The 25,372-nt window shown below is 43.4% G+C and overlaps 1 protein-coding gene across 1 annotated transcript in view; it reads right to left on the bottom strand.

Annotated features, from left to right (window-relative positions):
- DHX29 (DExH-box helicase 29) overlaps positions 1-25,372 on the bottom strand; it is a 213,170-nt gene that overhangs the window by 32,531 nt on the left and 155,267 nt on the right. Inside the window, exons 18-22 of the mRNA XM_033931250.1 lie at positions 24,293-24,381; positions 19,726-19,854; positions 19,408-19,483; positions 16,874-17,098; positions 150-286 (exon numbers count right to left, since the gene is read on the bottom strand). Of these exons, the coding sequence (XP_033787141.1) occupies positions 150-286; positions 16,874-17,098; positions 19,408-19,483; positions 19,726-19,854; positions 24,293-24,381 (656 nt within the window). The remainder of the gene's footprint in view (positions 1-149; positions 287-16,873; positions 17,099-19,407; positions 19,484-19,725; positions 19,855-24,292; positions 24,382-25,372) is intronic.

The raw sequence follows: 25,372 nt of genomic DNA, 5'->3' as shown, positions 1-25,372 counted from the left end.
TTAGACTGCGAGCTCACTAGGGACAGAGAAAACATCAACTATCCTGTATGTAATAAGTAAACTGCATTTTTATCTTGTTATTTTTTTTTCCTGGTATGTTTTGTTATTCCATATTTGCAATGAATATTAAGGTTAAACTGGTTCCTCACCCTAGATATGCACTGTAAATGGTCAGATGGTCTGAATTTGCCATGGCTATTGCGGATTTTGCCAAGTCTGCTTCATCCTTTCTACCAATTGGTGTCATAAATGGAGATTTTTCTGTCATTGTTGCAGCTAATGTTGCCTACAAGAAGTAACAAAAAAATACCATAAGAGAGAAAATGCAAGAACACAAGAAATTCCAGTATGACATACAAGGCATTTTTCAAAGCAATCAAGCCATGTTCACACAGATTAATGTACTCAGACTGTCCTATCTGACAACTGCCCTCTTCAGCCTGACTAAAAGTGCCTACAGTTTTCCCAAAAATAATCAGTCCATAAACCGCCACCTGCTTTTTTGCTGCTGTAGACTAATTTGGCTAGTTTTACTGTTGCAGATTAATACAACTACCCTCTGGCAGTTTTTTCCACTAAAGGTACTTTCAGCTGGATTGTGAAGAGGTACTTCTAGATATTGAAGCTCAGGGAAGAAAACTGCACATACATAACTTTTTTCTTTTGTACATGACAATATTTTCAAAAGCCCATAGTATATTTTATCTTCCTTGGCACCTATTCAGTGCACTGGTACATTTACATAACACGTGTATCTTATGCTATATTTAGAAGAAAAACAATGCAGGAAGTTTCTCTTTGAAAATTAGCATAAAGATAATAATAAGTATCTGTGTACTTTATGACTACCAGTGGGGGAGAGGGGTTATATTCAAGTGTCACATTTCTACAGATGAACATGGAAGTGAGCTGCTCCATTGCTAAATGAATGAAGTTCTACTCTGGAGCATTACCTACTCCCAAGCTGGCATTTTTCTACATCTGATTATCACTACATTTGTGGAAATACTCAAGAGTGGTTATCAAAGTCAGAACACAAAACTTTTGTCTAGGTCTTCTACCTGAAGTAGAGGGAAGAGCAGCTTTATGAATGAAGTGTGTGCATGCCGCTGTTGCTACCCCAGCAACCATTTTCTGCCTCCACCCCCCCCCCCCCACAGGCATTTGCTTCTCAACAACCCCCTTCTGCCACTGCAAAACATTCCCCCTCCCTCCTCCCCCCCTCCCCGATAACGCTGACACAGTTATTCACTGACTGGACCAGCAGGCCTAAGAGCACGAGCAGATGCTGAAGGCCCTGCACCGGTCCAGTGAATAACTATGCCAGCATCTGCCAGAGAAGCAAGTGACAAACTGATTATCGGGCAGGTGGGAAATGTTGGTTGGGGAGGAGTTGAGAAATAAATACCAGTCATCATGTGGGGAGTGCAGTGGAGACAGGAAATGACGGTTGCTGTGGGGGTGGGATATTAAGAAAGAAATATCAGTCATTGAGTGAAGGCAAAGGTGAAGGCATGAAATGAGTTTCAAGTTTCAAGTTTATTCATTATTTGATTGATCGCCTATCATAATTACTAAGCGATTTACATATACAAAAAATACAGGATAAAACAATAACAATAATATAAATAAAAATATAAAAATCATTTAAATACTTGACAGGAAACACTAGGATAGAGGGGAAAGAAATACAATTTATAATAGGAAAGAAGAGAACATTGAGGGTAAATTACAAAAGGAAGGGAAAAAACAAAATAAATTTGGAAATAATATCTTCAGATGACTGGTATGAATGGTAGTAATAAAGAGCAATTAGCATTTCAATTAAGTATTGAAAGCGTCTTTAAAAAATGAGGGTTACTGTAGAAGGACGGGGTGGTGTTGAAGATGAAATGCTGGTCGTCAGGTGGCTTATAAAAATGAGAGACTTGGATTTAAACCGAGACCCCCATTTTTGGTCCTCCTTTTTTTTAACCAAAATCTTGGTTTATATTTGAGTATATGCGGTATATGGGCATTTGAAAATTTCCCCCATAAAGACAAGGAGGTTGAAGCTTCCTTTTTTTAAAAAAATATCTTCATTGAAGCTTCAAAACCATACAAGGAATAATAGCAACTCAGGAAAGAGTAACTACAAAGGAGCATAACTCAGGATAATGCCAGGAATTATACATAGAGCCAACATAGTAAGGCAGCAAATAACTGTGAGTCCTCTAGATAAGAACAGTAGATGGAGCTTATTTTGTTTCTTAGTAAACCCCAAAAAGAAAGTCCACTTAATTCAAAATGTCATTCATTACATTCCTCATTCATAATTCCTCACCACCAACAGCACACCATTCCAAAAACACAACATCCCCCTCACATTCATATCTCCCCCCCCCAGTACCTGGTAGGGTATCAACATCTAAGCAGAGAACATCTGAAGGATCCCCACATATCTGGCCTAGAAGGCCTTCCACAAGGAGACATACACAGAAGTTAGACTGTTTTGAGAGGTTCTATAAGTTTGGATCTCAAACCCAGCCATGTCTTGCATTCTTTGGAACCAGCCCTGTTATCAGGGTAAAATCAGGAGATGCCCAATATTGGAGCAAGGGCTTCTTAATAAAACAAAAACAGCTGTGTAAAAAAAAATTTCTGGTAGGGGGTAGAAAGTCCAAGGGTCTGGGGCAACCCACGATCTGTTCCAAAATAGGCAGTGCTTGTCTTCACAATGTCAACTTAGAACATTCCAAAAATGAGTGTGCATGCGTGCCCACCACTGTCAGACACTGTGTGAAGAGACCACTCTCCCAAAGTTCCATTGCTGATCCCCGTTCTTTCATTACATTTGCTCTATGCAGGATATGATATTGGGTTCCTCTAAGATCCACAGAACTTCCCATAGTGTGGAGTATTGTAAGTAGAGGAGCCCACCTCTCCCACCAAGTCGCATTTCAACTTCCCATGCTCTAAATTACTAAGGTGGATCTCCTGGAGGAATGCAATATCCACTTTTTCTTTTTTGAACCAATTTAGGATCTTTTTCCATTTAACTGGAGAGTGGATACCATCCACATTCAAGGTAGTCATCTTAAGTTTAACCATACCAGGCTATAATCTGTTCAGAAAAGACAGGGTAGGAAGAAAAGGAGGAGGAGTAGCGTTATATGTTAAAGATCATATTAAAGCCACACAATTGCAGGATCTTCAGGGTAAGGAAGATGCACAGTGGATCAATTTGGAAAGAGGGAATGGTGAATATATTTACATTGGTATGATATACAGGCCTCCTTCACAGACGGAAGAAGTAGATAGAGATTTAATAGTAGACATTCAGAATATATCTAAAAAAGGGAAGTTTTGCTAATAGGTGATTTTAACATGTCGGATGTTGATTGGGGTATCCCTATTGCAGGGTCTTCTAGAGGTAGGGAGATTCTGGATTCTTTACAAGGAGAACTGTTCCAGCAGTTGGTAATGGAACCCACGTGGGAAGGGATCATATTGGACTTAGTGCTTACAAACGGGGAAAGTGTTTCTGATGTTACAGTGGGTGATCATTTGGCATCCTGTGATCACTGCATGGTATGGTTTAATATTAAGATGGGTATAGAGAAGGCTCATTCAAAAGCAAAGGTTCTAGACTTTAAAAAAACTAACTTTGTTCAGATGGGGATTTACGCCAAGGAATTATTGTCTGGATGGGAACGTCTGGAAGGAGTGGAAATGCAGTGGGCAAAACTAAAAGGAGCGATTGTAAGGGCGACAAATTTTTTTGTGAGGCAAGTAAGTAAACGTTAGAGGAAAAGAATGTTGTTTTGGTTCTCAAAAGTAGCAGCTGAAAAAGTTAGATTTAATGTAGAACAAAATCTATTCCAGAGAAAGGAATATGGTAAAACCAGAGGGCAAAATTTGAGGTTGAGGGGTGGTAAATTCAAGAGTAATGTTAGGAAATTCTTCTTTACGGAGAGAGTGGTTGATACATGGAATGCGAGGGAGGTGGTGGAGAAGAAAACGGTGACAGAATTCAATCAAGCATGGGTATACATTGAAGGAACTAAGGCCAGTACTGGGCAGGCTTGCACGGCTTATGCCCCTTATATGGACATTCAATTGAGGACAGACTGGGGAGGGTTTCGATGGTTAAGATGGGCTGGAGTGAGCTTTGATGGAGACTCCAGTAGATGGAATCTACGCACACTACTGGGCAGGGCTCTGGGTTTCTGGCCAAGAATTAACTAAGAAAAAAGACCACTTAAATTAAATTAATTTATGGAGCATATATGGTTGGGCAAACTGGATGGACAACTTGGGTCTTTATCTGCCGTCATTTACTATGTTACTATGTAGTTAAAAGAGGTTAGCCTTCATAAACTACAAAAGATCACAGAAAGAGGAAGACAGGAAAAAATATCTGGAAAAGTTAAGAGAGGCTGGTCGTGTAGTCAGGAAAGCAAAGATGCAAATGGAAGAAAAAATAGCTTACATGGTAAAACGGGGAGACAAGACATTTTTTAGATATATAATAAAACCTTGGATTGCAAGTAACTTGGTTTGCAAGTGTTTTGCAAGACAAGCTAAATATTTTATTACATTTTAACTTGATATACAAGCAATGTCTTGCAATAAAAGTACATACAGTATCACACATCACAACTGAGCCAATGGTTCTTCTCTCTCTGACACTGCAGGAACGTAGTGACTGTTCTAAATGAGTGAGATCTTGCAATACAAGTATGTATAGTATTTTGTATTAAAGTTTTTGGGTTGTGGAATGAATCGTCTGAGTTTCCATTATTTCCTATGGGGAAATTCACTTTGATATACGAGAGCTTTGGATTACAAGCATGCTTCTGGAACAAATTATGCTTGCAAACCAAGATTTTACTGTATTAGTGATAGGATGAAGTGCAAAAGTGGCACTGTGAGACTCAAAGGTGAAGGGGAGGAATATGTAGAAGCTGTTAAAGAAAAGGCTGAATTGCTTAACAAATATTTCTATTCTGTGTTCACATCTGAAGTGCTGGGAGTGGGATCGCAGAAGACAAATGTGAATAGGGATGGAGGAGTAATAGACCCTGATCGATTTTCAGAGGGTTGTGTTTGTGAGGAGCTAGCTAAAATAAAGGTAGACAAAGCGATGGGGTCAGATGGTGTACATCCGAGGGTGCTGAAGGAACTTAGAGAAGTTCTGGTAGCTCTGCTGACTGACCTTTTCAATGAGTCTCTAATCGGGAGTGGTACCGGAGGACTGGAGAAGGGCAGATATGGTCCCTCTCCACAAAAGTGGAAGTAAGGAGGAAGAACTAAGGAATTACAGGCTGGTAAGTCTGCCTTCTGTGGTAAGCAAATTAATGGAAACACTTTTAAAACAGAGAATGGTCAAGGTTCTGGAATCCTGTGGATTACAGGACCAGAGACAACATAGATTCACTAGAGGTAGGTCTTGTCAGACAAATTTGATCAATTTCTTTGACTGGGTGACCAGAGAATTGGATAGAGGATGTATGCCAGATGTAGTATATTTAGATTTTAGCAAAGCCTTTGACAGTGTTCTACACAGACGTCTAATAAATAAACTGAGTGCCCTCGGGATGGGTCCTAAAGTGATGGGTTGGGTCAAGAACTTGTTTAGTGGAAGGCGACAGAGGGTAGTGATCAATGGAGATCGCTCTGAGGAAAGGGATGTTATCAGTGGTATGCCTCAAGTTTCTGTTCTCGGGCCTGTTCTTTTTAACATTTTTATAAATGATATTGCTGAAGGGTTGTCAGGTAAGATTTGCTACAGAAGGAGGAAAGCCTGTCTCCATGCCCAATAAAGTCACTAGCCTATAGAGTCACTGGCCTGAGGGATTATAGAACAAAAGAAGTCCAATAAGTTGGACCCCTTTGGGATCTACAATGTTAACGACTGGTAATGGAAAAATCACATCTCCAAATGGGAGCAGTTCCATTCCCGATGTCCCATGATAATACATGAGAGATAATATAAGAGGATAAGTCCCTCAGGCCCTCTAACAATACCATGCAAGGATCTGTGCATGCAAACCAGTGATCAGGATCTGAGAGTGCATGGAGGATATCAATACCTTGTAGGAGCTGAGCTAAAACTATCCCACAGATTGCAAGGCTCCCATTAGTCCTTCATGTGGTGGGAGGTTTAGCAGGTGTTGCATTGACATCATCCAGAAATTTTTGCAAGGCATCACTATTTTTGCAAGGCTATGAAGAAGAGTCATCTTTCCATCCCTCCAAACCCAAAGATTAGCAGGATATACAAAGCAAATTCCTTTCTTGTACAGGGATGTGAATATCAGAGGCATCTCTTGCCGTAGATGAGCTGCTGCACTGGAATAATCATTAAATAGGAGTAGATGGCACCCCTCATATTCTAGCGCTTGTTTTCCAATAGGCATGCAAGATCCGTTCTTTATCCCTCCAGTTCAAATATTGGGCAATAGCAGATCTGCTGCACGTATCTCCCTCTTTTGCGGGTCAATCCGATGAGAGTTTTCAAAGACAAAACTGGCAGACCCACCTGCTAGGTCCAGCTGTTCAGAGAGCCAGGATTGGAAGAACCAATATAAATCATTGTCCTTCACGCTCATATTACTCCTCCTTTGACGGTTTGAACATAAGAACATAAGCAATGCCTCTGCTGGGTCAGACCTGAGGTCCAACTTGCCCAGCAGTCTGCTCACGCGGTGACCCAACAGGTCCAGGACCTGAGCAGTAATCCTCTATTTATACCCTTCTATTCCCTTTTCCAGCAGAAAAATGTCCAATCCTCTCTTAAATCCCAGTACTGTATTCTGCCCTATAACGTCCTCTGGAAGCGCATTCCAAGTGTCCACCACACGTTGGGTAAAGAAGAACTTCCTGGCATTTGTATTGAATCTGTCCCCTTTCAACTTTTCCGAATGGCCTCTTGTTCTTTTATTTTTTGAAAGTTTGAAGAATCTATCCCTGTCTACTCTCTCTATGCCCCTCATGATCTTATAAGTCTCTATCATATCCCCTCTAAGTCTCCTCTTCTCCAGGGAAAAGAGACCCAGTTTCTCCAATCTCTCAGCGTATGAAAGGTTTTCCATCCCTTTTATCAGACGTGTCGCTCTTCTCTGAACTCTCTCGAGTAACGCCATATCCTTCTTAAGGTATGGCGACCAAAACTGGACACAGTATTCCAGGTGTGGGCGCACCATCGCCCGATACAGCGGCAGGATAACTTCTTTCGTCCTGGCTGTAATACCCTTCTTGATTATACCTAGCATTCTATTCGCTCTCTTAGCGGCCGCTGCGGCACTGTGCAGTCGGCTTCATTGACCTGTCCACCATTACCCCCAAGTCCCTCTCTTGGGTACTCTCATTCAATGACATCCCTCCCATCGTATAGTTGTACCTCGGGTTTCTGCTTCCCACATGCAATACTTTACATTTCTCAACGTTGAACTTCATTTGCCATTTTGTCGCCCATTCTCCTAGTTTGTTCAAGTCCATTTGCAATTCCTCACAGTCCTCTTTAGTCCGAGCTTCCCTAAATAGTTTGGTGTCATCTGCAAATTTTATTATCTCATACTTCGTCCCTGTTTCTAGATCATTTATGAATATATTAAATAACAGCGGCCCGAGCACCGAGCCCTGCGGAACACCACTCGTGACCCTCCTCCAGTCAGAGTAGTGTCCCTTCAACCCTACCCTTTGTTTCCTACCTGCCAACCAGTTTCTGATCCATCTATGTACGTCTCCGTCCACCCCATGGTTCTTCAGTTTCCGGAGTAATCGTTCATGGGGCACCTTGTCAAAGGCTTTTTGGAAATCAAGGTATATGATGTCTATGGGGTCACCTCTGTCCATCTGTTTGTTAATTCCTTCGAAGAAGTGTAGTAAGTTGGTTAGGCACGATCTCCCCCTGCAGAAACCATGTTGGCTGGTTATAAGAAGTTTGTTTCTTTCCAAGTGATCATCGATGCTTTCTTTTATCAGTGCTTCCGCCATTTTTCCGGGAACCGAGGTCAGACTCACTGGTCTGTAGTTTCCCGGGTCACCTCTTGATCCCTTTTTAAAGATGGGCGTGATGTTGGCCGTCTTCCAATCTTCCGGGATCACGCCTGTTTTCAGGGATAGATTGCATATTTGCTGCAGTAGTTCTGCTATCTCCTCCTTTAGTTCCTTCAGAACCCTTGGAGATTTGTCCAGACCTGGAGATTTGTCTATTTTTAGTTTATCTATCTGCCTGCGCACATCTTCAAGGCTCACTTCCATGAATGTTAATTTTTCTGCTTGATTTCCATTGAAGAATTGCTCAGGTTCCGGTATGTTGGTTGTGTCTTCGTTTGTAAATACAGACGAAAAGAACATGTTCAGTCTTTCCGCGACTTCTTTCTCCTCCTTCACTACTCCCTTCCTGACTCCATCATTCAGCGGTCCCACCTCCTCCCTAGCTGGCTGTTTTCCTTTAACATATCTGAAGAACGGTTTGAAATTACTAGTCTCCCTGGCTAACTTCTCTTCATACTCTCTTTTAGCTTTTCGAACCACAAGGTGACATTCTTTTTGATACTTCCTGTGCTCTGTCCAGTTTCCTTCAGTTTTGTCCTTTTTCCATCTCCTGAATGAATTTTTCTTATTACTTATCGCTTCCTTCACTATTTTAGTCATCCATATCGGGTCCTTTATTCGACTCTTTTTGCTCCCCTTTCTGAATCTGGGGATGTAAAGATTTTGCGCCTCGCTCACCATGTCCTTGAAAAAAGACCAGGCCTGTTCTACCAACCTCCATTTCTTGGAAGTGTTCCTAAGTTTATTCCTTACCATTTTCCTCATTGCTTCATAGTTTCCTTTTCTGAAGTTGAAAGTTGTCGCCTGGTTCTCTTTCCTTTTGGTATTCCTGCTTCAACCTTGAACTTGATCATGTTATGGTCACTGTTTCCCAACGGTTCCACTACTTCCACTTCCTTTGCTGGTCCCATTAACCCATTTAGGATTAGATCCAAAGTGGCATTTCCTCTCGTCGGTTCTCTAACAAGCTGCTCCATGAAGCAATCTTGTGTAGCCTCCAGGAATTCTGTTTCCCTAGCGCATTTTGAGTTTCCAAGACTCCAGTCTATCCCAGGGTAGTTGAAATCTCCCATAATAACTGTGCAACCATTTTTGCATTCTTGTTTCATCTCGGCTTCCATTTCCTTATCGATATCTCCGGTTTGCCCGGGTGGGCGATAGTATAGGCCCATTTTTATTTCATGTCCCTTTCTTCCTGGTATTTTAACCCATAGCGATTCCAGCTTGTTGGTCGTCTCCGCTGTGTCTATTCTTGTCGATTGTATGGTTTCTTTTATGTATAGGGCTATTCCACCTCCTTTCTGTCCTGACCTGTCCTGGCGATAGAGCTTAAATCCCGGCAGTGCTGTATCCCATTTGCTTTCCTCATTCCACCATGTTTCAGAGATTCCAATGATGTCTAAGACTTCTGCATTGGCCACGGCTTCTAATACCCCCATTTTGTTTCCTAGGCTCCTTGCATTAGTATATATGCAGTTTAGATCCTGGCATTTAAGTGTCTTTATTTCCTTTCCCTGTGTTTCGGTCTTTAGTGTCTTCTCTTTTGGTACACTCCTTCCAACCACTTCTTCTGGGTTAGTCGACTCCTGTAATTTGTCATTTGTTTCTTCCGAGCCTTGCATTCCCTTAGTATCATCACATGATACCTTCTTCCGAATCATCGACGCTAGGTCGACTGTCAGCTTTCCCCTTCCTCTTAGTTTAAAGCCTGTTCTATTCCTCTCTTGACGTTGTTTGATAGAAGTCTTGTTCCCGCCGTGCTCAGGTGCAGTCCATCTCTCCTGTAGAGCTTGCTCTTGCCCCAGAACATTGTCCAGTTCCTCACGAAGTGGAATCCTTCTTCCTCACACCATTTCCTCATCCACGCATTTATTGATTGTAGTTCCTCCTGCCTTTTCACATCTGCCCTCGGTACCGGTAGGATCTCTGAGAACGCTATCTTCTGGGTCCTCATCTTCAGCTTCATTCCCAGGATCTTGAACTGTTCTATCAGCGTGCTCCTTCTGTAGTCTCTCCTGCTGACATCATTCGTCCCGATGTGGATCATCACTGCGGTCTCTTCCGTCTCCGCTCCTTCCAGGATCTTCCCAATTTTGTCCACGATGTCCTTGGTTCTTGCTCCTGGGAGGCAGGTCACCAGTCGATCCTCTCTCCCTCCTGCTATGTAGCTGTCCACATGCCTTAGGATTGAATCTCCCACTAGGATTGCTGACTTTCCCTTCTTCAATTTTCGCTTCGGTCTCAGGTCAATGTCCCCGGTGTGTTTTGCTATTTCTTCTTCTGGGCATCGATTAGCCAATTTCTCTCCCTCTTGTGGTGTTCCTCTGTGGGTGTCTTCTTTGGGGTCATCTGCTTCTTGTTCTCCCTTCCGTGTTGGTGTTGGTATATCTTCATCTTTCATCTGAAGTTTATCCTCTTCCACCCTCCTCCTGTATGCCTCCTCAATGAAATTCTCGAGTTCTCTGACTTCCTCTTCGATGTGTCTCTCACTCATGAAGTCTTCAGCTGTCTTGACTGGGTCCTCCATGGTGTAGAGTTCTTCTAGCTCCTGTATCTTGTCCTCTAGTTATTCTGTAAGGTGGGAAACCTGTTTCTGAAGGCAGCCAAGCTGAGTGCGCACATATTCTGTGCTCTACTTTTGTGCGTCTTTGAGACTGAGAGTCAAGTTTGTCATTGATGTCTTCCACTGCAGATTGCAGTTTATTTAGTCGATCTTCCAACACAGTGGATACTATACACTCATAGTGGCAGGTTCTGGAAGAGGGCATTCTTGGTGATAGAAAGTTTTCCCTTTTCATGAGTGGACTTCAGGGTTTTGGCAGGCATTCCCGTTTCTCCATTCTGCAGAAAAATGCCACGGAAAGCCCCTCGGAAGCAAAATATACAGGAATCAAGCAGAATTAACAAGGAAAATAAAAATTATTAGCCGAAAGTCTATGGAGCCAAAGTGAAGCACGTCTTACCAGATGCATCAAGTGACCCCCTGAAACTTCCTTTTAATGGACAGCAGCTAAAAAGTAGGATTTCTGATTATCTCTTGTTGAAAAACAGGATAATTTAGCATTGGACCTGCGATAGGGAGGGGGGAAGCTGCTGGACTAGCGATGGTAAGGGGGCTGCTGAACGGGAGGAGAGGGAAGGGAGGCGACTTGTGACAGATCCTCCACTGTGGGGACAAGGCCATTTACTGCTCCATGGGGCGATGAAAAGGCTTTTTCCTGTACCAGTGGCAAATGACTGATTTTTCCCCTGTTCCTGCCGCTTACCCGCAGGAACAATCCCCATGTCATTCTCTAAATGGCATCACTGACATGGCTACGTAGTGCCTACCTCTGAGGGCCCTTTTTTAGAAATGGTCCCTAAATATTTGCAGGTAGTTTCATAACTAGGGCATGTATAAAAATTTTTCAAAAATCACATTTGTGTCTTTATAACAAGCTTGTCCAATTTATAGCCAGTAGGCAAGAACCCAGCCCACTAAGTGCTTTTATCTAGCCTCTGGTGATACCAACTTGAACTTCTTGCCACTGGTGGCTCAAGCTTGCAGGGTGAAAAGTCAGGATGGGGAAGCAGGAAGCCTGCTGTTTCTTCTGCATCTGAAGCCTGTTCTGAGCTCTCCTGGGAGGATAGGATATAAAATCAAATAAATAAATAAATGAGGGAAAAGTAACTGAACGAAGGCTAGGGGGTTACATGAGTGAAAGAGATGGAGGATCATGTGAAAGAGATGGAGGATCATGTGATGAAGTGAGGACATGTTTCTTTGCTGCTCTTGGGACCCTGCACCAACTTCTGATTTTTTCAGCGTAGAAACTTATAATTTTTAGCTGTAAATCTTTGAATTTTCCGTATTTTTCGCTCCATAAGAGGCACTTTTTTCCCCCCAAAAAGTGGATGAAAATAAGGATGCATCTTATGGAGCGAATATCACAACCCCCACCCCCCATACCTGTTTTTAATCCCGGTGTCGTTTCTTCTTCAACATCGGCTCAGCCGGCATTAGTGAATTTACCGGTATATTTTTTCTGCGGAACACAGTGGTCTTTAGGACCATGAACACTCCCGCTGGCTCTAAAAGCAGACTGACTCTGATGACGACGCTTCACGCTGGAAAAAGTTTGCCTGTGCCTCCCTCCCTTCAGGGCCATGCCTCGATACCGGCGGGGAGGGAAGCGCCATCCGCCACAGCTGCATAATAATAAAAAAAAGATTCCAGCTCCGGTGGCTCAGCAACAGAAAGTTTAAAAAAACCCCGGCGGAACAGAGGGCTGATGCTCCCTCCCCACCGCTACCGGCTGTTCTAATACGGCACTGAAAATATTGGGCCTTATCAACGGTATTGACAGGCTTGGCCTGTGCAGGATGTGAAGGGATGTGGGCATATGCAGAGATGCACTGCAAGGCCTAACAGGAGGACATAGTAGTTCAAAAAAAGGGCAGCCTTGGCTCTTCACAGACACAAGGAGTAAGGAGTTTGAAATTAGGGAAACGTGACGACAGTGATCAATGCAGGGCTAGTGTAAAGGCATTATGCAAGCTTTCAGCCTTGCCCCCCCCTCAAGTCATTTTCAGGCTATGCCTGCCAGTTACCAGCTGTAGGCTTCCTCTTCCTTCACAGTCTGGAACTGTTTGATGCTGCAGCTCCCTCCCGGGCTCTGATTTGGTCCGGCGGGGGAGGGAATCGCCTTACCACCACAGCTGTTGATTAAAAACAGGTATGAGGGCTGCTGCGATTAAAAACAGGTACCGGGGGGGGGGGGGGGGCCTGCTGGGATTAAAAAAAGGTATGGGGGGGGGCCTGCCTGCCTGCCCTGTGCCAGCCTACCACGAGACCACCAGAGGAGGGACAACGTACAGAGCCTGGCAGGGAGGGGAGACAGGGTGCAGAGCTTGGCAAGGAGAGTGGGGTTGGGTGCAGAGCCTAGCAGGGAGAATTTGGTTCAGAATGTTTTTTTCTTGTTTTCCTCCTCTAAATCTAGGGTGCGTCTTATGGCCAGGTGCGTCTTATGGAGCAGATTAATATATGGACAGATATATAGCCTAAGCAGGTGGAAATATGGCCAGCAAAAGCACAAATAAACTCAAGGGCCAGATGATAAAATGGTGGATCTGTCCTCTATGCCTTTGGAGTTTACAGAAGGACAGCTTCAACAGCTTACCTTGGCGGTCACATGAGCACTCAACCCACAAGTGGAGTGATTATCTGGTCAAATTACCCATCTGGAGCAGTTGCTAGTGGAGTTGATTCATATTATCAGGGAATTAGAGGCCAGAGTGTCCTCAGTGAAAGATTCCACCCTTACGGTCTTAATGACTGTAGAGCGGTTGGAAGCACAGCTTGGAGATTATGCAGCAAACTTAACGGCCTGGAAAGTAGGTCTAGGAGGGGAAAGCTCTGCCTGATAGGTCTCCTGAAGCAATTGTCAGAACACAGACTTGGCTCTTTATTAGAGTACTGACTTGCAAAAGAACTTCCCCTGCCAGATGGCATGGGTCCTATCTGCCTTGAAAGGGCACATTGGGTGGGTCAGCAAGGCAGAGATCGGCAGAAGATCTGAGTTGTCATAAAAATTCACAATTATATCCATATAGTGAAACAGTCCATTCTACGATGGCAACAAAGTGAAAATCTTTCAAGATTACTTGCCACCACTACAAGAGCGCCAATGATAGTTTCACCCTGTTGTGTGTGGCCTAAGCTGAGAAAAAGCAATGGGTTTTATTTTTTTACCCAGTGACTCTCAAGGTTTATGTCAATGAAGCATGGAAAGTTTCTGACTCTATAGGAGATGCAAAGAATTATGTGCAACAATTAATGGAGCCAGAGACCTTGATGGACACTTGACAAGCTTAAATGTACCTATTTAACTGTAATTATTGCTTACATCTGAATCTGTTTCAACTGTGTGCTGAAGATCTGATCTTGATTTGGTTAATGGGGTGGTATCACAAAAATGTCTGTTAATGCAATCTTTAGGTGCATATTTTGTTATTGGTGCAGGGTCCCTTGCATTTAACAGGGTTCACGCTTTCCTGCAATATGGGTTACATAGGGAATGAGGGATTTGGTGTAAGGGGGAGGGGGATGTGGGGAGAGGGTAGTATGAGTGGAGGGAGGGAAGGTAGTTGGACTAGATGGGGTGTTTTGGAAGGTACATGGTATATATTTTCAACTGTAGTAGGGGGCCCTAATTATTATCACTATGCAATGTACAAGGAGGTGTCTCTTTTTTGGCAAGTTGTGATATGAAAACAGGGGTGAGGGCTGGGCACCCCTGTTCTGTGTTTCCAAGGTATAAACAGAGGTGCTCCCAAGATTCTGGGGTGACCTGAATGGCTCAAGTAATCACATTACCTCTTGGAATGTGGGAGGGATAATATAGAAACATAGAAACATAGAAAAAAGCAGCAGAAAAGGGCTATAGCCCACCAAGTCTGCCCATTCCAAGTATCCCCTCCCCTGAATTTACTCCCTTAAAGATCCCACGTGAGTATCCCATTTTCTCTTAAAATTCGTCACGCTGCTGGCCTTTATCACCTGGAGTGGGAGTCTGTTCCAATGATCCACTACTCTTTCGGTGAAGAAATACTTCCTGGAGTCGCCATGAAACTTCCCTCCCCTGATTTTCAGCGGATGCCCTCTGGTGGTCGAGGGTCCCATGAGCCAGAAGATATCATCTTCTGACTCGATGCGTCCCGTGATGTACTAATATGTTTCAATCATATCTCCCCTTTCTCTTCTTTCCTCAAGTGAGTACAGATACAATTTTTTAAATCTTTCTTCATACGTGAGATCCTTGAGCCCCAAGACTATCCTGGTGGCCGTTCGCTGAACCGACTCGATCCTCAGCACGTCCTTTCGGTAGTGTGGTCTCCAAAACTGAACACAGTACTCCAAGTGAGGCCTCACCATGGCTCTGTACAACGGCATCATAACTTCAGGTCTCCTGCTGACGAAACCTCTGCGGATACACCCCATCATTTGTCTTGCCCTGGAGGAAGCTTTCTCCACTTGATTGACAACCTTCATGTCCTCACTAATGATCACCCCTAGGTCGCGTTCCGCCGTGGTCCTAACCAAGGTCTCACCATTTAGTACATAAGTTCTATGCGGGTTTCTCTTACCCAGGTGCATTATCTTGCATTTTTTAGCATTGAAGCCTAGCTTCCAAGTAGTTGACCATTGTTCCAGCAACAGTAGGTCGTGTGTCATATTATCAGGTAATAAGCTTTCACCTATTATGTTGCAAAGTTTGGTGTCGTCGGCGAACAGTGATACCCTTCCTCTAAGTCCTTGCGTCATATCTCTTATGAATAAGTTAAATAGAATCGGGCCCAGGACCGAGCCCTGCGGCACTCCACTGATCACGTCCGATGCTTCGGATGGGGTACCGTTCACCACCACCTTCTGAAGTCTACCACTCAGCCAATCCCCAACCCATGTAGTTAGAGTGTCTCCTAATCCTATTGATTTCAGCTTGTTCAGTAATCTTCGATGAGGGACGCTATCAAATGCTTTACTGAAGTCCAAATATACCACGTCCAGTGACTCTCCGGCGTCCAGTTGTCTAGTAACCCAGTCAAAAAAGCTAATCAGATTAGATTGGCAGGATCTACCCTGGGTGAACCCTGGGTGGATCACGCACTTTTTCTTCGTCTAGGATTGTGTCAAAATTCTGTTTGATCAGTGTTTCCATGAGTTTACACACTATAGACGTGAGACTCACTGGTCTGTAGTTTGCTGTCTCTGTCCTGCAGCCCTTTTTGTGGAGTGGGATTACGTTGGCGGTTTTCCAGTCCAAGGGGACCCTTCCTGTGCTTAGGGAAAGATTGAAAAGAACAGATAATGGTTCTGCCAGGACTTCCCTTAACTCCCTGAGCATTCTGGGGTGTAGGTTATCCGGTCCCATGGTTTTGTTTACTTTGAGTCTTGATAGTTCGTCATAGACGCTACTGGGCGTAAATTCGAAATCTTGAAATGGGTCTTTCTGGTTATCTCCCGTCTGCAGCTGTGGACCAGCTCCCGGCGCTTCGCGGGTGAACACCGAACAGAAGTATTTGTTTAGTAGTTCTGCCTTCTCAGAATCTGATTCCGCAAAGTTACCGTCCGATTGCTTCAGGCGTACTATCCCATCTTTGTTTCTTTTCCTGTCACTAATATAGCTGAAGAAAGATTTATCCCCTTTCTTAATTTTCCGTGCTAGATAATGTCCCTGAAAGTATACTAAGATCCTGGCTGCACTTAGAAGACATGAGGTGGCTATAGTTTCCTTGCAAGAAACAAAGCTGACAGATGCAGAACATCAAACATTGAGGAAAAGTTGGGTGTGAGAAGAGGTGGGGTGTTAGTGGTTCATTAAATATTTGTGCCAAAAGTTACCAAAGGTAAGGAAAGCCTGAGCAATAGCTTCTAATCTTCCCTTTCATCCCCTGACACACACATTCAATTCAATCTCAGTAAGCTATTATTTTCAAGGTAATCACAGAGTTCCTCATAATGAAACAAAATATTGTACTTTTCTGATTGTCTCCCTGCTCCTTGGGTAGACCTGATAGTGCCCCCCCCCCCTCAAATACACATTATAATCAAAGTTCATGTTTATCCTTTTGCAGAACGATCAGCTGAAAGAATGATAAATAATCACCAGCTGAAAGAATGATAAATAGTCACCTTAAATTGTGGACTGCATATAAAAGGCCAGAATGCTGATGTATAGGGTGACATGCTGCTAATTTTGCATGATCTAAAGATAATCCATATTCCGTGCACTCTTTTCTGATCAAACACAGATGGTTCATTTACAATTATTCCAAGTATTAGACAACTTACCACAGGATCCAAGCAGCCAAAAATAGCACCAAATATCAGCATCTTGCCAATTTTAACACTGACAGGTAATGCTGCGAGATGCTGTCCCAAAGGTGTCAGCCTAGGCTGAGTAAACTCGCAAGCTCCAATCTTCCGCAGCAGGTTCATTGCATTGCTGATAACCTGAGGCTGAGGAGGATCTAAAGCTCTTGATAGGAAATCCTCAGGTGAACCAAGGTTGCATTTCTAAGACATTAAAGAAATATGTGACAATCAGAGGTAAACAAATACTGGAGATCAAAATGAACAAAGTTTTTATGATTTGGTGAAACTCCCAAAATGTTTTTTTCTTTTTTAATAAGCTCTCCCCCTAAATCTTTTCCCTTTAACCCTGCAGTCAAGCTAAGAGTTATTACAAATAGGCTTCAAAAATTATTTGGCAATTTAAAAAGAATCTAGCTTCTGCAGCAGGCTGGGGCTTCCCACATGTCACAGTAAATCAGAAGACTGCATGTGCATCCTGCCATTTTTCATTACCCTCTCATAGCTCCCATGTGTTCAAACTTCCAGCAAATCAAGAATTTCTTGGACTGCACTGAGGTGGTGAATAATTTAAGCAGCAAGAACTTGTTTTATTAGGAGGAAAAGAGAAACACTGTCCCTTTATGTTCTCTTAGGCTTCCGTGGCTGGCATCACAATTGTAGCAGTTTTCCGTGTCTTGCCGCAAAAACTGCTACAATCACTGTCCCTTTATGTCTCTTTTGTCAAAGATGCTCTCCATACTGCAACAACTTCTCTCAGGTTTCTTTCTCTTATAAAATCATAACTGTAAAATCTAGCCAATGGTCCTCAAGGCCTACAACTACCTCGACTTTAGAAAATTACTCAAAACTCACCTATTCCGAGACCAAGACCCTTAATGCCCCTTTTCAATCCTCCCCCCGTTCTGATCTACTCCCCTCCCCCATCTCCCTCCCCTCCCCCCTACTTCTCTCCTTGCTGTTTGCAACTCTATGATCAATTTGATATGTAACCACTTGTAATCTCTGTCTAACTAATGTGAACTGCCTAGAACTCTTCGGGTTTGGCGGTATACAAAAATAAAGTTATTATTATTATTATTAGTTCAAGAAACATGGGAACTCAATGACTGTGCAGTATCCAAGCTTTACCCCTACAGAATAAACCCCTAGGGTCCCCACAAAACCTAGCTGTACCACATAATACCTCACTGTGCTGCAGCTTGGCATCAGGCTAATTAGAGCAGACTTTGACTACAAAATAAACAAAACAAAACAAAAAACCCTAGAACCAAAAAACGCTTCCAGAATTTCAAAATGAAATGTTAAGTGGAAAAAATAAGAATAGTTGCATATCTGGAAACTCATCTCTATGTGGATAGCAGGATTCTACAGCCACACTTGTGATATCACCAAGCCATATTGGGTTTAGCATTCCAGAGCTCAAAAAACTTTTCTGGAATCTGAACCTGTTTAGTATTCCTGCATTCTTTTCTATGATAGCTTTCTTCAGTTTACCTTTTAGCTAACTTCAGCTTTAGTTGGGGGGGGGGGGGTGAGGAATTGTGTGGCTGTATGATCTTGCTGTCCATGAGGAACTCCCATTACATGAAATGGAGATTGCAGCACTGGCTGCAATTCTTGAAATTCTCTACTTTTTCTTTGAGGAACAGATTGCTCTGCTTCAGCTGCTCCAGATGTGTGTACATTTTGGTGAGCACTTCATGATGTTCCTCCATGTGCAGCACAACACCCTCCACAAACTGCTCTCAAAGTCAGACCTGATGTCCATCACCAGTGTGGCTAACTCTGCCTGCATGGCCGCAATATCATTCTTTAAATCTCAGAACCAGACCTTTAATTTGCTCAAATCTATAGGCTGTCTTCTTCTCATCTGCTCTCCTCCATGTCCACCACTATTACCCTCATCCTCTTGGGGGCCTGCTAAGGTTCCAGCTCTGCCACCATGTTGTATAGGTCCAACTGTCTTTGTACCATGCTAGCATAAGAGAAAGACTTCAAGTCAGTAAATGTTTTTTGTTTAACTTGCCATGGTATAAGGAGAGCTTCTCTAATGCTAGCCAGGGTGAGTACTGGGACTTTTAGCAGGGTGACATAAATATAAGTACTCATCTTAGGGAAATTAACTGCATTTCTGAAATACTGAAAATTCAAAATAATTGGATCTGCAAAGACAATGTGGTAGCCTGCAAACTTAGAAAAAAATTTGGAGATATCTACTTTCTAATGATATAACACAAAATATGTACATTTACAGTGAAAGTACTGCAGCTTGCATTTTCCTTTCACTGAACTGAATAAATTGATACCACAGCTTTATTGCCCTTATAGAATAAATATAAACTAATGCCTTTTTGATTGTTTCACATAGCACTCTATTATGAAATAACCACCAATAAGCAAACATTGATATAATGAAATATGATTTTGTTTCAGTAGCACAAAACTGCTTTAAATAATGAACCAAAAAAAAAAAAAGAAAAAAGAAAACATGGATTTAATGTAAATTTTACCATAATATGAAGACATAACTCTTCCAAAGGAACACGCAATATTTCTGGAACAGAATAGTCCAAAAAGCTTTCAAACCTGCAACAGTAAGGTAAGAAAGTTCATTTGCAGCACTTTTTAAATAATTCTAAATCACGATGCAACCAAATGGCTCTTAACCAGACCTTTAATTTGCCCCAGGTACTTTAGATAGATTGTGAGCCCGCTGGGACAGACAGGGAAAAATGCTTGAGTATCTGAATAAATGCATGTAAACCGTTCTGAGCTCCCCTGGGAGAACGGTATAGAAAATTGAATAAATAAATAAATGAACACCTTACCGCTCCCTCGTATAAAGGCGGAAACAGAATCCATCTCGAACACGCCCAGCTCTCCCTTGACGCTGCAGGGCACTGGCTTTGCTGACAAAAGTTTCCACTAAGGAACTCATTTGGCTGCTTTCATGGTACCTGGGAAACATATAATGAAAGAGATGGAAGATCTAGGTTTGACTGCCATAGTACTAGATAGGTTTAGCCAAATGACCTGGAATTCAGCCATGTAAGCCAAGCCACTGTTGCGCGGAGTGCTTTGGGGTTCAGTTCTGTCACCTGGATTAACATCTTTCCTTCCCCTCTTTGTACACTACTGTAACAATTATGGGTAGTCTCTTATTCTTATGCAGAGGACATCCAAATTTTGATTAGTTGGGACTTGCTTGTCTGTATTTCTCCAAGCAGCTTACCTCTTTGGCGCATTTTTTTTCTTAGCAGTTTCTTTCTTTTTCTTATTTGAGAGGAAAATGCCGAATACAAAGAGGAAGGGGGTCTGTGAGGCGTGGTGCCAGCTTGCTCGTCAACCCCGCTCCAACCAACAGTGTGTGGCGCAGTGGTTGGATCTACAGCCTCAGCACCCTGGGGTTGTGGGTTCAAACCCCGCGCTGCTCCTTGTGACCCTGGGCAAGTCATTCAGTCCTCCATAGCCCCAGGTACGTTAGCTAGATTGTGAGCTCACCGGGACAGAGAGGGAAAATACTTGAGTACCTGATTGTAAAACCGCTTAGATAACCTTGATAGGCGGTATATAAAATCCTAATAAACTTGAAACTTGAAACTTCCCCAGGTATTGGAGAGGCTAACAGTCACTGCCTACCCTCGGACCGAAAGTCAGTGTTTGAGTTCTGTGTCGGGGTTGAGCATAGGAGCACTTGACCTGGAGGAATGGAAAATCTCTCTGTCTCCCCCGATTCTCAATGTTCTGCAGTGTCCAGCGGAGGAGCGTAGCCCGAGTCGAGCCTTGGGTATGTGGAGGAGGAGACCCCGGAGGTGGCTCAGGAGGCAGTGTCTGCCCCGAAGAAGTTGCAGACAGAGGAAGACATTGGGAAGGCTGGGAATCCAGCACCAGAGTCAGCAATAATGTTGGGGACACTTCTTCAGGCAATAAAGAGACTGGATGTGACTATTGGAAAGACTGCTCAGGATCTTGAGGTAGGGTTTCTAAAGTGGATGCCTTTTCATTGAATATGGAGAAAGTTCACAGGAATTGTATGGAAAAAATTCAAACTGAGACTACATCATTATGTGAAGTGATTGAAGATCAGAAATCTATATCTAGAAAAATAGAGCAAATTGAGAATTATAAATCTCAAAGTGCTTAATTGCCCCAAAATTTTTGGCTTGCCACCTGTAGAAGTCTTCAAAAAATATCTCCCCCGATAAATAAAGTATTCCCCCGATAAATAAAGTTTACTATTTGCCTACTGCTAAATCCAAGAAGGCTAAAACAGGGGGTTCAAGCAGATGATTTATGCCCTGAGATTCTAGAGGACGCCCTCGCTCAAGTTAAGGAACGGTCTACACTTATTGTAAACTTTGGCTTTGAACAAGATCTGAATTCCATTATGAGGATATACTGTAGATATGTATGTATGCAGGAGAAGGAAAATTTAGGGGAAATAAAAAAACTTGAGGGAATAGCGTGTAGTGTAGATGGGCTGAGGGAATAGAGGGACTAGTTGGAGAAAAGTACTATGAGAATGGCTTGAATGGAGAGAGAGAATGATACTGACAAGCTGTAAGGGGGGGAGGAGAGAATGGCAGGACCTTAGCTTTTGATTTGTCCATATTACCTGCCCTGCTCTTAACATTTAGATACAAGGCTGGCCACTCACTACCACATGTATTTTGCTGGATGAGATAAAGTTTATTGTGAGTTATGAGTTAAGCATTGTCACAGGGCATAAATGAATCTCTGCAGTGCCAAGAAACTGAGATTAAGGGCTAAATTCACAAACCTGCCCGATCGAGCCTGATCCAGGCAGGTACGATGAATTCTTCAAAGTAGAATATGCAGATGGGGGCGATCGGAGGAATGCCCCCATCTGCCTGCCCGGATCGCTCGACAGTGATCCCAGGGCATGCGCAGACCATCTGTAGATGATCTGTGCATGCGCTAGACCTCCGGGCCCGGCAGAGTGGGGTTTTTTTTTCTGTTTTAAACAGGCAGCTGAGCAGGGAGAGCAGCCAGCAATCTTCCACCTCCATGGCACTATGTCACAACTGCAGGAAGGAGAGCAGGCAGGGCAAAAAAGAAAATTTTTAGCTATCTGAACTCCTGAAGATCCAGGGGTGACGGGCTGCGAGCCAATTGGTACTCGCTGCAGCCTAGAAGCAGAGGGGGGGGGGACTGCCAGATTACCAGAACTGAACAGGAAACCCGCCCCTGCTCTCTGCTGCCCTTCCCGCAGTGCGAGCCCGTGGTTTTAAAGTGGGGTAGCACTGTGGGAAGGGCGGCAGAGAGAAGGAAAGTCGGGGCGGCATTTTCCCCCACAGTGGAGTTTCTCGTATCTAGCTGCAAGCATGGAGTTTCAGGGCTGCAGGGCTGGTATTTCAGCGCGGGAGAGAGCAGGAAAGGAGTGAGCAACTAGTCCTCACCAGTCGCTTGGTTTCAGATCGGCCAGCCCAGTCGGTGTGCCTGAAAAATGTTGGTGAATCGCTGCTTTGCTAGATTTGCATGCCATTTCCCTCATTTGCATGCGTGGATCGGATCGAGTGCGGCCAGAAGGTTAGTGAATCGGATCGGGGTTATAAAGGGGTCGCAAACCGATCGGTACACGATCGGTTTGCTTAGTGAATCTAGCCTTAAATTTAGTGAGGCAGCTCAAGCTGCTGTATCCTCTACACCTAAAGTAACACCTAGAGCCCTGAAGGAAAGGAAAATTCCTTTAATCGGTAACCCACAAACAGAGTTTGTAACATCCAAGACCTGTTTATCTTTTCCTAAGAAGATAGTGGTAGTGAAACAGGGAGGACTACAAATCCCAGCAAGACCAGGCAGGTAAAGCCAAAACCAGGGCTGGAACAATTCCTGCTACCAGCCAATCTGAAACTGGCTCAAACCAGTTCAGAAGAATCCAGAATGTAGAAGCAGCAAATCCTAGGAGCACAGTTGTAGCTAAGCCTAATCAGGATAGAGCAGGCAAAGAAAATGGTACTGTATGACTCTCAACCAGAGGCAGCCACAGATTCACAAAGCTTCTCAGAAATCTGAGGAAGACATATCACTTCAGCCAAGATCAGGAAAGCAGCAGTAACCATTTTTTCTACAGAAGCAGTTAGGAGCTCTCAATGGGGAGCTTCTGAGGATTTTGATAATATTAATATGAACGAGATTGAAATGGAAGATGATTTAAGCTCCTGTGAAATGGATGCGGAGTTTACAGAGCTGCCAAGTACAGAAGATATGGATATGTGCTAGAACCTGCTATAAATGAGTAGCTGTTTCAAGGCAGTAAGTGTAGTTTGCATACAGGCTAATAATGAACAGAGACAAAGTTAAACAGTAAATGTTTTGTAGGGTATGGCAGCCATACTGAGGGCAGCCATACAGAAGCACATAGGAAAGCTGTTATTTTTGGTGTCGGGTTTTTTTTTTTTTTTTGTGTTGCTGCTGTGAGGAAGTTGCGTACTAAATGGTGCCTGCAGGTAGCACAGATATTTGGTAATGAAAGACCCTCTGAAGGTATGACAACCTGTTGGGATTTTGGGAAGGGATCTGGTGATTCTGATCTGTAGGGAAAAAGAATGGATCCCATGCCTTGGGGAGTTTGCTCTTGAGATTAAACCCCAGGGAATTTGTCTCAGAGGCAGAGTTCATGTATAAAAAACAGTGGCGTTTTTGCATTATTGGAACTGAACGCTTGGAGCTTGTGGGCTACAATATAACAGGAAGCCATTTTGTTTTTCTTGCCTGTAACCTATGCTTTGGCACAGAGGTTAAAGCTACAGCCTCAGCACCCTGGGGTTGTGGGTTCAAATTCAGGCTACTCCTTCTGACCCTGGGCAAGTCATTTAATCCCATATTGCCCCAGGTACATTAGATAGATTGTGAGCCAGCCGGGAAAGACAGGGAAAAATACTTGAGTACCTGAATAAATTCATGTAAACCGTTCTGAGCTCTCCTGGGAGAACAATATAAAAAAAAAAAATAAATAAATAAAAATTAATTATTTTGTGTTTGGGCTTATTGTTTGCTAAGAAGCAGAATAAAAGACAAGTTGGATTGTTTATTTTGGTCTTAAACCTCTTTATTGATGCTTACGCAAGCTACCAATATACCTCGCTCAAACTCGACCGAGGTTTGTGTGACTCGGGCCTTGTCACTAGCTGTGGCTGGCTCGGCCCCACCCGGTCACAGCATCCACAATCATTTTCAAAAGTTGTCTCTTAAGACAAGGACTTATTTTTTTCTATAAAAAAAAGCACTGCATGACAGTAAAGACTAGCTAACCACAAAATATTAGATTTCAGGGAGCATTACTTTCCAAAGAGTTCCTGAAAAATCCAAACCCCTGTACAAGCATCCATGCCAAAACAGTATATATTGGAATTTAATGAATCAAAACTTCACCTGTTTTCTTTGGTTCTTCCAGAGTCAATTACAAACACAACATCTGGAATGGTGATACCTGTCTCAGCAATATTTGTCGCCAGAACAATCTGAAAATTGAACATTCATACTGTCAGTTCTTCTTATACTTGGCATCATTTTAACAGTGATTATGCAGCCTTGTAGCTTTAGGTTATTGGTTCAAATCTGATTCAGGTTTCCTAGGGCCAAAGTCTGTACCATGTAAAAGGCATCGAGTTATATTCAATGACTTAATCTCAGTTTGGGTCCCAGTAGACCTGTCTTTCTCCAACCCATAATCACAAGTAGTCCTTGGCAGGCTAAGCAAGAAGGATAAACATGTGGAGGGGCATAATCAAAAGAAATGTCTAAATCTACTTTTGGCCTAAGTCGCTAGTCGCCCAAAGTCGGCTAAGGAAAATGTCCATTCCTGAAAAATCCGTCCACAATATTCCCCCCCCCCACACAAAAATCGGCTAGTTGGACGACCAGCCGTTTGATCGTCCAGACCACTAAGTCATCTATCGTTATACCCCATTCTCATCCAAAAATTTGTCCAAGTCAAAAACGCCCAGAACAAGACCTTTTGGATGTGGGCTGGGTCAGCAAAGTGATGGACTGGACACCCAAACATTGCACCAGGGTAGTGGGTACCTTACAGGGCACTGATGTGAACTTCACAAAAAGGGTGCCACATAAACATCTCACCACAACTCCCTTCTAGGTCATGGTGAGCCCCCCAAAACAATGCCAGAACCTACTAGACCCACCTGTCTACCCCCATTAGCCCTTATGGTTGCAGGTGCCACTTATATGGAAGTACAAAAGGGTTTTGAGAGGGGGGGTTGAGGGGCGCACATGTTTCACCATGAATGCAGTGATTAGAGTGGCTTATGGGCTTGGGTCCTCCTCTCCATGGTTCACTAACCCACCCCCAAGACCACTTAAGCCACCTCTGTGCAGCAATACTAGGCTTTCCTATGCCAGGCTACCAGGTGCTGATGTTCTGGAGGCAGATGTGTATGTTTTTATTACGATTTTTATGGTGTTGTGAGGGGGTCAATGATCACTAGGGCAGTA

This window comes from Geotrypetes seraphini, chromosome 1 (genome assembly GCF_902459505.1).
Source record: "Geotrypetes seraphini chromosome 1, aGeoSer1.1, whole genome shotgun sequence".
In the NCBI taxonomy this organism is placed as follows: Eukaryota; Metazoa; Chordata; class Amphibia; order Gymnophiona; family Dermophiidae; genus Geotrypetes; species Geotrypetes seraphini.
This window is presented reverse-complemented; position numbering and strand designations above follow the sequence as displayed.